The sequence below is a fragment of the Chionomys nivalis genome, chromosome 4 (genome assembly GCF_950005125.1).
Source record: "Chionomys nivalis chromosome 4, mChiNiv1.1, whole genome shotgun sequence".
Classification (NCBI taxonomy): Eukaryota; Metazoa; Chordata; class Mammalia; order Rodentia; family Cricetidae; genus Chionomys; species Chionomys nivalis.
The window spans coordinates 21,517,992-21,531,674 of NC_080089.1; the positions used below are offsets into that span (position 1 = coordinate 21,517,992).

The following is a 13,683-nucleotide window of genomic DNA, read 5'->3' on the forward strand; positions in this document are numbered from 1 at the left end:
TTCCCGGGGTCCCAGCACACAGACTTGCCCACCCCTGCCCACAAATCACCTGAGACTTAAGATTCTGAACTTTTTATTCTCTGGCATGAAAAGTACAAATAATTAAACAATTCCATGTAAAAGTCAGTTACCGCGGCCAGGCCTGGAATCTCGGTAATAAATAGTCTAAACGCAACTTGAAGTGTTTGTGGGTTTGGGTTGAGGTTTGTTTTTTTTAGTTTTTTTTTTTCTACAGTTCTTTATATCACCTCCAACATGGACTCTGTCATGGTTTGAAACTTTCCCAATAAACAGGATGAAGGAAGGGTTGGAGGGGCTGAGCCCCATTCCCACTGGCCCTGCCTGTGACCCCCCAGGGATTTTGGAAGACCCAAGGGCTCCTCTCCCTGGGAGCCCTTGGCCTGGCCCTCCTGGGGGACTGGCCTTCAGGGAGGGGTGCTAACTGGGCTAAGCTTGTATCTTAGAAAAAAAGTCCCCTCCTCCCAGTCTTGGGGACAGCAGGGACCTAGGCCTTGGTGGGAGGGGGTGGGGGGAGAAGCCCCCTCTTCAGAGCCGGCCCTCCCCCCAGGGTGGGGGACAAACCCAGCCCTTATTGCTCGGATGCCTCCAGCATGTGTGGAGGGCAGGGGGAGACCCCAGAAACAGCAGGGAAAGAAGGGGTTGCACCCTCCTGGAGGTGGGGAGTCCCTGTCCTGCTGGGAGGGATGAGGGAGGATTAGGGCAGACTTAGAAACCACCAGAATAAATAGGTTCGGTGTATCATGAGCAAGCTAGAGTTCACCAGCTAAATAGACAGAAAAACCTCTCAAGACAATAGCAAAACAATCCCATTGAGAGGCCCTGGGCGCCGTAGCTGTGGGGACCCCACCCCTTGGAGCCCACGGCACCCCGGGGGGCACTCCGCTACCATTACTGTTATTAATAATTATTACTTTAATGACTCCACTTCCCCTTTTTATAAATAAATTAGGCATAACCACATCTCAGCAAAACTGAAAGAAAAGGGACATCTTCCTTCAACTTGCAAACCAATGAAAGAACAGAAATATACACAAAGGTCCTTACAGGCCAACAAGGGTAATAAATAGTTAACATAGCAATAAGTTAAAACTACATGAAGCTAAATTCAGCAAAAAAGTACGAGAAAGTTAACTGGTGACAGTTTATCTTTTTTTCCTTTTTTTTTTGTTTTTAAATTGTCTTTGTGTGTGTTTTTGTCTTTTTTCCTTTCTTTCCTGTTGCTATATTTCATCTTCTGTTTGAGTTTTCTTTCTTTTTTTTTCCGTTTTTTTATTTTTTTGGTCTTTTTTTAATTTTTTTTTTCTTTTTGTTCCTTGCAGCAGAAATTCCACAGACGGTTAAGAACAACACCAGGAGGGGTGGGGAGAGAGAGTTGGACGCTCAGATGGGGCCATGGCCAGACACCAAACGCAGAGGACACCGGAAGAAAGCAACTAGAACTAGAGGGTGGGGTGGGCGGGGCTTCACGATTCTCAGTTGTGACTGGGCCCACTGAGGGATGGGTTGAAGGTTTGGGGCTCCCAGGGGCTCCAGCCTGTGGCTTCTGTTGGAACTTGCATAAAAGAATAAAAGGAGTGTGGGGTTATGGATGCAAAATTCAGTCAGAAGCCAGGGCCGGGGCTCATGAAGGCTGCATCCATGGTTCCCCCACAGTCCAGAAAGACGAAAAAACCCAACGATCAAAAGGTGACACGCTGATGGGAAGGGATGTGGGGACACCCTGGGTCTGGGGGTGTTCCGGGTGCTTGCTGCAGTGGGGAGCACACTGGCCCTAGTTGAGGGAGGAGACTGCAGACCTCCCCCTGGACCCAGGGGGGCTGAGTCCCAGGGGCAGGGGGTCCTTTGGCCTCAGTGTTGTGGGGAGTGAGAGCCCCCTCCAGCCCACGGTGATGCCAAAGTAGAACGAGGTATTGTGTGTTTGGATGCATGGATGCCATATGTGTGGGCAGCAGGGAGGCCCCTGGTGGGCTAAGGAGTCTGTGCAGAGAACCTGGGGCTGGGGCTTATTGGGGGCCCAGGGAGAAGTGGCTGGACCAGCCTGGCTGGAGGAAGTAACTGGGTCAGGGTCTCCAGTAGGAACGTCTTGTCTGGGCCTGTAGGATGCTGCGGACATGGGTGTATGTCCCAAGGTGTTGTATGTTTCTAGGTGACCTGTAGGATGCTGCGGACATGGGTGTATGCCCTATGTGTTGTATGTTTCTAGGTGACCTGTAGGATGCTGCGGACATGGGTGTATGCCCTAGGTGTTGTATGTTTCTAGGTGACCTGTTTATTTTTGTTTTTTGAGACAGGGTCTTATATAGCCCAGGCTAACCTAAACTCACTATGTAGCCAAGGCTAGTCTTGACCTGATCTTCTGCCTCCACCTCTCAATACTAGGATGAACGAGGGCTGTGCACCACTGCTCCAGGTTGCTGCAGTGCTGGGCTGAACCCAGGTCCACCAACCGATGGCAGCCCCGGCTCTCTTTGGAAACTTGTGCCCAGATTCCTACGTCCAAATGGATCTGTGGCAGTGGCTTTCACACATCACATGGTTTTGTGGACAAGCAGCCAATGTCTGTATCTATGTCTACACAGCCCTAAGGGTCCATGTGTCTCCATCCTCTCTTGTGGCTTTGGTCACCTTCCTGAATGTATCCTGAAATATTTCTGTATGTGTTGTGTATCCGTGTCTCCAAGATCCAAGTGTATGTCCCTCCTGTCTTCTTATGGCTGTGTGTGTGTGTGTGTGTGTGTGTGTGTGTGTGCGCACTGGCAGCCCTATGGACTTTCAAACCCTCAGCCCTGCTCCCTGCACCCCGCCCCAGTTAGTTGGTAAACATAACTTGCCAAAATAGTTTCTTTTTTTTTTTTTGTCTTTTTTTTGTGATTTTTTTTTCAAGTTCAAGAATCCCCAGTAAAAATTCTCCACGAGGTCTTTTTCCCTTTTTACAAAAATAGAGTTTTTCTTCCCCTCCCACCCCACCCCACCCTTTTTTTTTTCGTTTTGTTTCTGCTTCCTACCCTGCCCCAACCCTGCTCCCTGTATTCTGCCCAGGGACTGGGGCCGGGGATGGGGAGGCCCACACCCCTCTTTCATGTTTTTTGCTGTTTTGGGGATTTTTAAACCTGTTCCCTCCCCTTTCTCTCGGTATAGGACAGGCCTGGGCAAAGGAGGCCTGGGTGGAGCACTGCTGTGTCCCCTGAGCCATCCCATGTAGGGTGGAGAGGGTGAGGTGGGATGGGGGGGGTCTCCTCTCTGCTTTCTTCTTTTTGTTTTTAGCCAAAAAAAGAAACAAAAGCCATCACCGTGAACCAAACCAAGACGAGAGAGTGAACAAGCCCCAGCTGGGTGGGGAAAGCAGGGAGGATGGGGGGACCCCTCCCCCTTGATTCCCTGCAGACCCTCCCCATTCCGATGCTCACCCTGTGGTGTTTTTTGCAAGTGTGTGGGTCTTCCTGCTCTTGCAATCACGTTCTCTCTCTCTTTCTCACTCTCTCTCTCCCGCTCTCATTCTCTCTCTCTGCTGCCCAGGGAGGGAGGGCGGTGAGTGCTCAGGCCTTGTGCTGCTTGCTGGTCTTGAAGGACACCTGCAGCACACGCTCACCCAGGCGGTAGCCATTCAGGCTGGCGATGGCCATGGCTGCCTCGTCGTAGTTGGTCATGGTGACGAAGCCGAAGCCCTTGCACTTGTTGGTGGTGAAATCCCGGATGACCTTGACATTGGTGACTGCCCCAAAAGGTCCGAAAAGCTGCCACAGCACGCTCTCATCAGCTTCTGGGGACAGGTTGTACACGAAGATGCACCAGCCAGCACCTGCCGCGCCTCCGGACAAGCCCACACCTGCCAGGCCACTCATGCCATCGATGGCGATTGGGGAGAACCTGGCGATGAGCGACAGGGGACTACTTTGGGGGTCACGCGGGCTCTGCCCTGATCCCCAGCATGCCTCCGACACCCCCCACTGGGAGAACCCTATACTGTGTGCTATGTCTGTAAGACCCTTGTCCTAACCTAGCTGTGACCCCATTGCTTGTCTCTGACCTCACTGAGACACCAGCCCCTGACCTGCACCCTGTCTTGACCTCCACCACTCTCCACATATCACCTATGACCCTGTCCTAAAGTGCCATCTTTAGCCGTATCTTGTGACATTTTGACCCTACCTGATCCTGAGCCCTGCTGATCTTCACCCTTCCATAGGTATACTCAGCTTCTCTCTGTGGCCCAGTTGGCCTGAACTCACTATATAGCCAAGGGTGGCTTCTTGGTTTTGTTTTTTCTTCCTTTTTGCTTGCTGATCTTAAACTTGTGCTTCTCCTGCCTTTACCTCCCAAATGCTGGCATTGCACACCCAGTTGACAGTGCTGGGATGGAACCCAAAGCTTTGTGCATGCCAGGCAAGTGCTCTTCCAATTGAGCTGCATTCCCAGTCCCCACCCCTTCAAAACTAACTCGGTGTGTGTGTGTGAGAGAGAGAGAGAGATGACAGAGGGAGACAGACAGACAGAGGACAGACAGAGAGACAGAGACTGCCTCTGTACTCCGACCATGCTGACCTCGAACTGAACTCCATTTCTTGCCTCAGCCGATGAAGGAGCCCAGCGTGGGTAACAGCTGAGCCCTAGCTCTTCTCTTTTGGCCGAAATCTGAACCTGTCCTGGTACCAGTCTTCCCTGACAGCTCTGACTCCATTTTGACTTACCCTGTGTGGGTAGAAACTGGCCCTACAAGACCAGCGTAGGGTGTCCTACGTGAGCCAGTGGTCCTGCACCTTCCTCGAACACTAACAGTGGCCTCATCGGTCTTTTTTCTGGTCTCTTCCTATCCAAATCATAAGCAATACCCTTCTGACTTAGTTTTTCTTTCTCTGGTTTCAATTACTGGTAGTTCCCTTAAATGAAAATTTCTAAAAATAAACAATTCACAGACTGGCTTTTGTTTGTTTGTTTTGCTTGTTTGTTTTGTTTTTTAAAAATATTATTTAGATTATTTATTTGTTTATTTTGGTTTTTCAAGGCAGGGTTCCTCTATGTAACTCTGGCTGTCCTGGAGCTCACTATGTAGACCAGGCTGGCCTTCAGAGATCTTCCCTAGTGCTGGGATTAAACACACCATGCTCAGTTTGGACTTATTTCATTTTTGTGTGTTTGCCTGCATGTATGTAAGTGAAACACATGCATACGTGGTACCTGCAGAAGCCAGTGTGCTGTGGGACAATGGTCTTGTACCCTGTAAAGATTTGTCATTTGTATTGATTTACTAAAATGCTGATTGGCTAGTAGCCAAGAAGGAAGTATAGGCGGGGCGACCAGAACAGGAGAATTCTGTGAGAGGAAAGGCTCAGTCTGCAGTTGTCACCCAGACACTGAGGAAGCAAGATGAGAACGCCTCACTGATAAACAGTACTAAGCCACATGACTAACACAAACAAGAATTATGGGTTAATGTAAGATATAAGAGTTAATAAGAAGCCTGAGCTAATAGTTCAACCAGTTTATAATTAATGTAAGCCTCTGTGTGTTTCTTTGGGACTGAATGGCTGTGGGCCCAGGCGGGACAAAACCTCTCAACACTAGTAGGGGGCATCAGAACCCCTGGAACTGGAGTTACAGAGAGCTGTGAGCCACCATGTTGGTGCTGGAAATCGAACCTGGGTCCTCTGCAAGAACAAGTGCTCTTAACCACTGGGCCTTCACTCCAGCCCATGTTTTTGGATTTTTGAGACTGGATCTCACTGTATAGCCCAGGTTAGCCTCTCACTTGTGATCTTTGTGAATCTAATATAATTTTATTAAATGTATCATTAGTGTGTGTGTGTGTGTGTGTGTGTGTGTGTAGTAGTAGTAGTAGGGAGGGAGTGCACATGCTATCACACTTGTGGAGGGCAGAGGACGAGTCTGTAGGGTTGGTTTTCTCCTTCCACTTCATATGGGTTCTAGGCATTAAACTCAGGTGATCATGCTCGTGTGGCAAGCCCCTTTATCCTCTGAACATTCTTGTCAGCTCACACTCATAAATTTTAAATTGCACATTCAATGTGGTTAGGTGGCTTAGGATTATAATTATAGTTCTTGGAAGGCCAAGGGCACAGAGCAAAAACTTGTCTCGAAACAAATGCTTTTGACTCTTGGATCTGTCCAAGCTTTAACACACTTCCATTCTCAAGAGAGCCTTTCTTGTTAAGTCTGTCTCTCTTTCTCCTCTCTCACCCTCCCCTCTCAGCCCTCCAGAACTGGGGTCTCAGACACGCACTGTCACTCCAGGGTTCTGATGGATGCTGGAGATCTGAGTCAGGTCCTCAGCTTGTGCCACACTGGGCCAGCTTCCCAGCCCCTGTCCTACTTCACAAAAAGTCAGGCATGGTAGACGGCTCTTGTCATCCAAGCACTAGAGCAGTGGAGACAGAGCATGAGGAGTTCCATGTCATTTTCATCTACACCTTCAGTTTGATGTCAGCCTGGGACACACGAGATGACAAAACCAAAAAAGAAGATGCCTTTCTTTAACAGTCAGGAGTTAGAGACAGGGAGATTTTTGTGAGATACATATAAGACCCTGTCTAGAAGAAGAAAAGAAGGGAGAGAAGGAGAGAGGAGGAGGAGGAGGAGGTGGAAAAGGAGGAAGAACTAAAGGGATAAACGAGGAGAATGAGCAGCGTGACGGAAGGTCCCTGTGCGGCATGTGCACCTCCCTCACTAGTCACTTAGCGTCTCAGGAGCTGACTGACTGTCTAAATCATAGTTTCTGTGTTAAGGAACAGTTATTTTAACTGGATAATGCTGGTGATTTAGAGATGCCTAAGAGAAACTGATAAAAATGTTTTCTTTAAGGGAAAAGGTAAAAGTTCTTCCCTTATGGAAAAGAGGGTATCCATATGAGGCCACTAGTACCTCAGGAAAGGACAAAGCTGTAAATTATGAAGAAGGAGCTGGCCTGGTGGCACAGGCTTGTCACTCTAGGAGAATCACAGCTCAAAATAAAAGTAAGAAGATAAACCGAACATCCCTGAAGCCCACGTTCCAGGGAGAGGCAGAAGGAGCAGGGTTCAAGGACACGCCTGGCTTAGGCTTGCTGACCTGCCTGTGCGAAACCCTGTGTCAAGAAACAAAGAGGGCTGGGTGGTGGTAGTGCCTTCCAGCACTCGGGAGGCAGAGGCGGGCAGATCTCTGTGAGGTTGAGGCCAGCCTGGTCTACAAGAGCTAGTTCCAGGACAGGCACCAAAGCTACAGAGAAACCCTGTCTCGAAAAACAAACAAACAAAAAAAAAAAAAAAAAAAAAAGAGAGAGAGAGAGAGAGAAAGAAAACAGAAACAAAGAGGGCTGAGTATGTGACTCAGCAGTCCAGTGCTTATTAACAAGGCTTTACATCTCCTTTCCAGTAAATAATAATAATAATAATAATAACAATAACAACAACTAGGGCCAGTGGCGCACGCCTTTAATCCCAGCACTCAGGAGACAGAGGCAGGCGAATCTCTGTAAATTCAAGGCCAACCTGGTCTACAGAACGAGTTTCAGGTCACCAGGCTACACAGAGAAACCCTGCCTCATAGACAAATAAACAGTCACATAAACAAATAAGTAGAAATTTAAGTAAATAAGATATAGAGGTTTCGATGTCAATCTCTTGTCAGGCACCAACAAGGAGTCTCAGGATGTGTCCCTGATGGGGAAGGAGGACAACAGTGCTTCATGCCACCACCATGTCCCTGACGTTGTCTCTGGGATATCTCACCCCCTGGGTAGCAGGTTGTCTGTTGACTAAATTAATTAAAGGACAGAAAACCATATTCCCATTGACTCGCTTACCCTCAGGATTAATCACTGAAAGTCTAACCCCCTTTAACCTTGACCATAGGGGCTCAGCTCACTGCTGTCCCTGCTGCCAGGTTCCCTCCAGGTCTCTTCTGGCCACCACCTCGTGACCCTTACGCTGCCCTTGCACTGCCCTGACCACCACTTGCTCACACATCTCATCCCCGTGGAGCTGAGAACATGAACAGCGACAGTATTTATACTTGGCCACCTTTTATTATGTACCAAGCACTGTGTTCTGTCTCAACTTCATGTCCAAGAGAGAGCAAGTCTGGGCCATGCTGCATCCTTGGCCTCAAGCCCAGGTCTCGATATGCAACATGTTCCCACCAGCTTGTGACACCATAGACATGGAAACTTTCACAAGAGCAGGGATATGGATGAAGCTAGGAGGCCTTCAAGCTTTATAGCGACTGTGGGGAGGAAAGGAAACCTTCCGTGGCCGTCAACAAAAACCCAGCAACAATAGCTGATGAGTGAGGGCCCGGGGGAAGGGCGCATGGCTCTGTGCAAGGCTAGGATGCAGGAGTCCCCGGCCCCATGCCTAGAGCACAACATAGCAGTGGTTAGTGACTCCCAGAGAGTTAATGTAGGGCCCGGGGCACAAGAAAGGGGTGAAAGCCACAGACAGCTCTCCATGGCCCACCTTCCATAGCCACTCTCTCTGTACGTCCACTCTGCTCATTGTCTTGAGGTTTTCATCTCCTAGATACAGGCAGAGATGGGTTCCCAGTGGTCCCAGGGACAAGGGACATGCAGGGGTTAAAGGAAGCCATCAAGGTAAGGGGCTGTGGGAAGGGGCAGTGGGACAGGGGCACTGTTACCTTTTGACTCCATAGGCCATGTTGAGCAAATTGTCCAGCCTGTGGAGGCAGAAGCAGCTGTCAGAGTAGCCTGTGACCCACCCCCTGTGATGTGACAGCTAGTCCACCCCACCCCCACAGCCTTCAACAGTTGTCCCGTCCCCCCCCCCCCGTCCCCCCCACCCGCTGCTTGCTCCCAGCCCGGCTGGACACCGCCTGGCACGGAACCTCACTCATTCGGGATTCGGGACTTTTTCTCAACAGCCCTGCTGCTGCCCAGCCTAAAGGATCTTGTCCTGCCCTCCCGATGCCTCCGTGGACCCTGCCAGGAGGACCCAGGGGTTGAGAGCTTACAAAGATGGTAGTACAGCCTCAGGGGGTTTTCCTGAGCTCACGGGAGGATGGGCAGAGTGCACAGCCACCCCCACAGTTATCATTGTTCCCACTGACCTCCGGCTTGGGAGCAGCCAGAGTTCTGGGTTCAAGTCTTCTTTTGGGTTTTTCCACACTCCATCTCAGATGAAGAAATCTTAGTGAATGGCACGGAACAAGCTGTTCTACCCAGTTACCGTGCAGGAATATGATCATGGTTGGCACACAGAATATGAAAGGGAATGTTTGGTGGGTGTTATCCATGAGGAAACTGAGGCACAGCTGGACCCACAGGGCAGGCCAGAGATAGACAGAGAAACACAACTGTGCAGAGGAAGAGACAGAGATATGGAGATAAAGAGACAGACAGAAAGACTAGAAGAGAACGTAAGGAGAGACGGACAGGAGAGATGGACAGGCACAGAGAAAGATGGGAGAGAAAGGACAGGCAGACACACAGAGAAAACTGGGAGACATGGTGTCCAGGTTGTTTTTCTGTTTTGTTTTTTTCTGTCGTTGTTGTTTGGTCTGGGTTTTTTGGTTTTGTTTTGCTTTTTGTCAATTTGGCACAAGTCTCAGAAGAGGACTTCTATTGAAAATATGCTTTCCTCACATGGCCTGTGGGATATTTCCTTGATTGATGTGGGAGGGCCCAGCCCACTGTGGGCAGTGCCTCTTCTATGTAAGTGGGCCTGGGCTGTATAAGAAAGCAGACTGAGCAAGGAAGGTATGGACAGCCAACCAGGAAGCAGTGTCTCCCATGGTCTCTGCTTTCCGGGTTCCTGCCCTGACTTCCCCTCATGGTGAACGGTTTGCTGTTAAGATGAAAATCAACTTTCTCCTCACATTGTTTTTGGTCATGGTGCTTTATCACAGCGATAGAAACCATGACCAAGACACAGGGAGAGACAGACAGACAGACAGACAGACAGAGAGAGACAGAGAGTCACAGCTGACTTCTCTTAGCTACCAGCTCTTGCTCTAGGTACCGGGCACACGCCCTTTCATGCTCCTGCTGGTGAGGTGCCCCTGGGTTCCATGGGAAGAAAATTGGCTCAGGGAGGGCAGCTGCAGGCTTGGGACATTTGACCTGGGGTCTGGGGACTCTGGCTCACCGGAAACGCTGTGTCTGATGATGCAGAGGACCCGCGTAGCGCCGGGCAGAGGACTGGTACAGGTGGGTGAGCAGGGCCTGCCCGGTCTTCTGACTCGGGTTGTTTGCGAATTTGACCGTGATTGGCTCAGCCGCACCTAGTGGTTTCTGCCCATTCAGTCCCTTGATGGCCTCCTCAGCCTCGATCCTCTTGTCAAAGCGGATGAATCCCACACCCCGAGAGACACCTGCCAGGGGGGTGAGGGCATCAGTCTCAGGTACTCTATACCTCTTCGTGTGACTCCCCCCTCCCTGGGACACCCTGGCCCAGAGCACCCTCTCCTCTTGGCATTCTGACCTGTGGCCTGGTCCAGCAGGATTCTGGAAGTGATGATGCGACCATACTGGGAGAAGAGTTGTTCCATCTCCTTCTGGCTCATAGTCTTGGGGAGGCCACTGACGTACAGGTTAGCATCCCGAATAGAGGCAGAACTGGGGCGTGCATAGGACACCTGGGCCAAGGGTCAGAGGAGAGTGAGGGTGCATGGGAAATGACAAGGCTCAGGAATGACCCCCCCCACTCCCAATAGCTCATTTAACAAGTCGCTCAAGGCTGGGGCTGAGGCTGACTGGGTGGAGTGCTGGTCTGCCATGCAAGAAGCTTGGCTTCCATCCCAGCACCACATAAACAAGGTAATCTACATCCTGCCATCCCAGGGCCTGGCAGATGGAGGCGGAAGGATCAGAGCTAAGTCATCCTCTACTACATATTAAGTCCAAGCCTGGCCTGGGCCAATTGTGACCCTGTCTCGAAGAACAAAGAAGAAGGCTGGGGAGATGGCTCCATTGGTAAAGGGCTTGCTGCCCAAGACTGAGTCCCTGAGCTGGATCCCCACACCCACATAAGAAAACAAAGCAAAGCCGGGCGATGGTGGCGCAAGCCGGGCGATGGTGGCGCACGCCTTTAATCCCAGCACTCGGGAGGCAGAGGCAGGCGGATCTCTGTGAGTTCGAGACCAACGTGGTCTACAAGAGCTAGTTCCAGGACAGGCTCCAAAAACCACAGAGAAACCCTGTCTCGAAAAAAAAACCAAAAAAAAAAAAAAAAAAAAAAAACCAACAACAACAAAGCAAACCCAGAAGTAACCAGGCAGCCATGGCGATGGCTCCATGGTGAATTGCCTGCTGTGGAAGATGAGAACCTAAGTTGGTACCAACCAACGGTGGAGGAGAAAACCGGCTCCCAGCATCCTCTGACCTCCACATCCACACAGCAGCATGTGTGTGCACACTCCCCACAATAACAATAACAACTTTTTTTATCTAAAACAATAAGTTCGATGTTCTGGAGCACATGTGTCATCCCAACTCTAGGAGGGGTCAGGTAACCCCTAGCTTCACCAGCATGAGCTTATGGGTCCTGCCCGGTTCTGGGTCTCAGAAAAGAAAAAGTTTGAGAGCCAGGAGTGATGTCACACGCTTTTAATCCCAGCACTGGGAGGCAGAGGCAGGTGGACCCCTGTGAGTTTGAGGCCAGGACATCCAGGGTTGTGTGGTTGAGACCTTATCTCAGACAAAACACTTAAAACAAAGCAAACCAGCAAAGGCGGTGGGGGTGGGGTGGGGTGCAGCAGGGGCTTGGCTGAAAATGTTCATTCCTCAAAGGACCTGCCCCTGCTTCTCAGACCCATGTGCAGTGTGAACTGAGCCCAGAGCTGTAAATATAAGGCTGTGCCTTTTAGGGGTGGGGTGAGGTGGGTGGGAATTATCACCCCCCGAAAACTGTAACAGACTTATTTATAATCTTTGCCAACTCAAACCAAAAGGATCCAACTCGCATCTGCCTTAAAAATAATAATAAAAATAATAATCATAAAATTAAAAAATAATAATTAAAACACAGGGCCCACAGGAGGGCTCAGCAGGCAAAGGTGCTCACTGCCAACCCTGTCCACAGAGTTCAATACTCGGGTCACACAGGGTAGGAGAGGACTCGCTTCTGCAAGCTGTCCTCTGCCTTCCACATCCTCATGCCTAAAGAGCCCACCCTCTGACCTGTGTATCATACACACGTGTATATAAAATAAAAATTAAATGTAACTAAAATACAAAAAATAGGTTAGGTGATAATTGACTATTTCAGACAAAAAATCAAAATGGAAAAACTGCCAATCCCTGACGTGTACCTCCAGTTCTACACTCCCTACCCCCGACGGCCGCCGCTACTGACGCTACAGTTCCCATGCTGAAGCTCTACACAGCAGCCAAAGGGCGCCCCGCACACTAACACAGGCTCTTCCGGCAGACTTTTCTGTGGCTCCTTCATTCCTCTGCCTTAAGTGTGGTGACCCAGGCCTCAGTCCCAGCATTGAGAAACAGATCAGGTATCTCTTGGGGCCAAGACAGCCAGGGCTTCACTGAGACCCTGTCCAAAATTTTTAACATTCTGGTTTTTTTTTTTTTTGAGCTATGTTGTTTTCTATGTAGCTCTGATTGTCCTGGAACTCACTTTGTAGAGCAGGCTGGCCTCAAACTCACGGGGCTCCACCTGCTTCTGCCTCCCAGTGCTGGGATTAAAGGTGCGCATCATCACATTCAGCTTAAAAACTACACTTTTATTTTAAAAAAAGTTTATTTTGCATTATTATTATTATTATTATTATTGTTTTTTCGAGATAGGATTTCTGTGAGTCCCTGGCTTTCCTGGAACTCATTCTATAGACCAGGCTGGCCTCGAATTTGCAGAGATCCACTTGTCTCTGCCTCCTGAGTTCTGGGATTAAAGGTGTGCACCACCACCGTCTGGTGTTTGTTTTTATGTGTATGAGTGTTTTGCCTACAGGTAAGAGTGTGCATTGTGTGCACACAGTACCGACAAGGGCCAGAGAGCAAGCCCTGGCTTCCCTGCAACTGGAGGTACAGACAGTTGTGAGCTGCCTTGCCACGTGGGACCTGGGAATTGAATCTCAGTTCCTGGCAGAGCAGTCAGTGCTCCTAACCGCTGAGCCATCTCTTCAGCCCCCCAAAATGAAAACAGAACAGCTCTAAATTACATCTGAGTGTGCACATGTGTGTGCATGTGCAATGCCTAACTGCAGAGGTCAGAGAGGAGCTTAGGAAGGTGGTTCTGGGGGGGGTGTGTGTGTGGTTTGAGGACTGACATCAGGGACTTGCTCTACCACTAAACTACAGCTCCGATCTCTAAGCTCCGTGTCCACAGGCCTCGCACTGGACCAGGTCACCTCTCCGCTTTCACCTCCTCTTACTTCCCCCTCCTTGTTTCCTTTCTTTTACCCGGGCACATCTGGCCTCAGGACTTTTGCACTTGCTGTTTTTGATGCTAGAAAGTCCTTTCGTGCTGGCCTTGGTGGCTCGTGGCTGTAACGTCAACACTGGAGGATTCAATGGAATGACTATCTATCTGGAGCACAAGACGAGCTGGGCCCCAGAATGAGACTGAGGCCTCAACCCCACCCCACAGAAACACTCTTCCCTCTTTTTCTGCCAGTTCAAAATCTGAAATGTCCTTCCTACCTTCCTCGATTCTCAGCTTTTTGTTTTTTAACATTCATTTATTTATTTTGTGTGTGCGT

The 13,683-nt window shown here is 49.8% G+C and overlaps 1 protein-coding gene across 4 annotated transcripts in view; it reads right to left on the reverse strand.

Moving 5' to 3' along the window:
• Positions 1-65: 65 nt before the first annotated feature.
• Positions 66-13,683, reverse strand: part of Elavl3 (ELAV like RNA binding protein 3) — a 37,710-nt gene continuing 24,092 nt past the window's right edge. For 2 of the 4 annotated variants that reach the window (XM_057767073.1, XM_057767072.1), the window contains exons 4-7: positions 10,449-10,602; positions 10,113-10,338; positions 8,647-8,685; positions 66-3,909 (exon numbers count right to left, since the gene is read on the reverse strand). In XM_057767073.1, the coding sequence (XP_057623056.1) occupies positions 3,558-3,909; positions 8,647-8,685; positions 10,113-10,338; positions 10,449-10,602 (771 nt within the window). In that variant the 3' untranslated portion in view covers positions 66-3,557. The other 2 variants (XM_057767074.1, XM_057767075.1) reach the window with 2 other exon arrangements.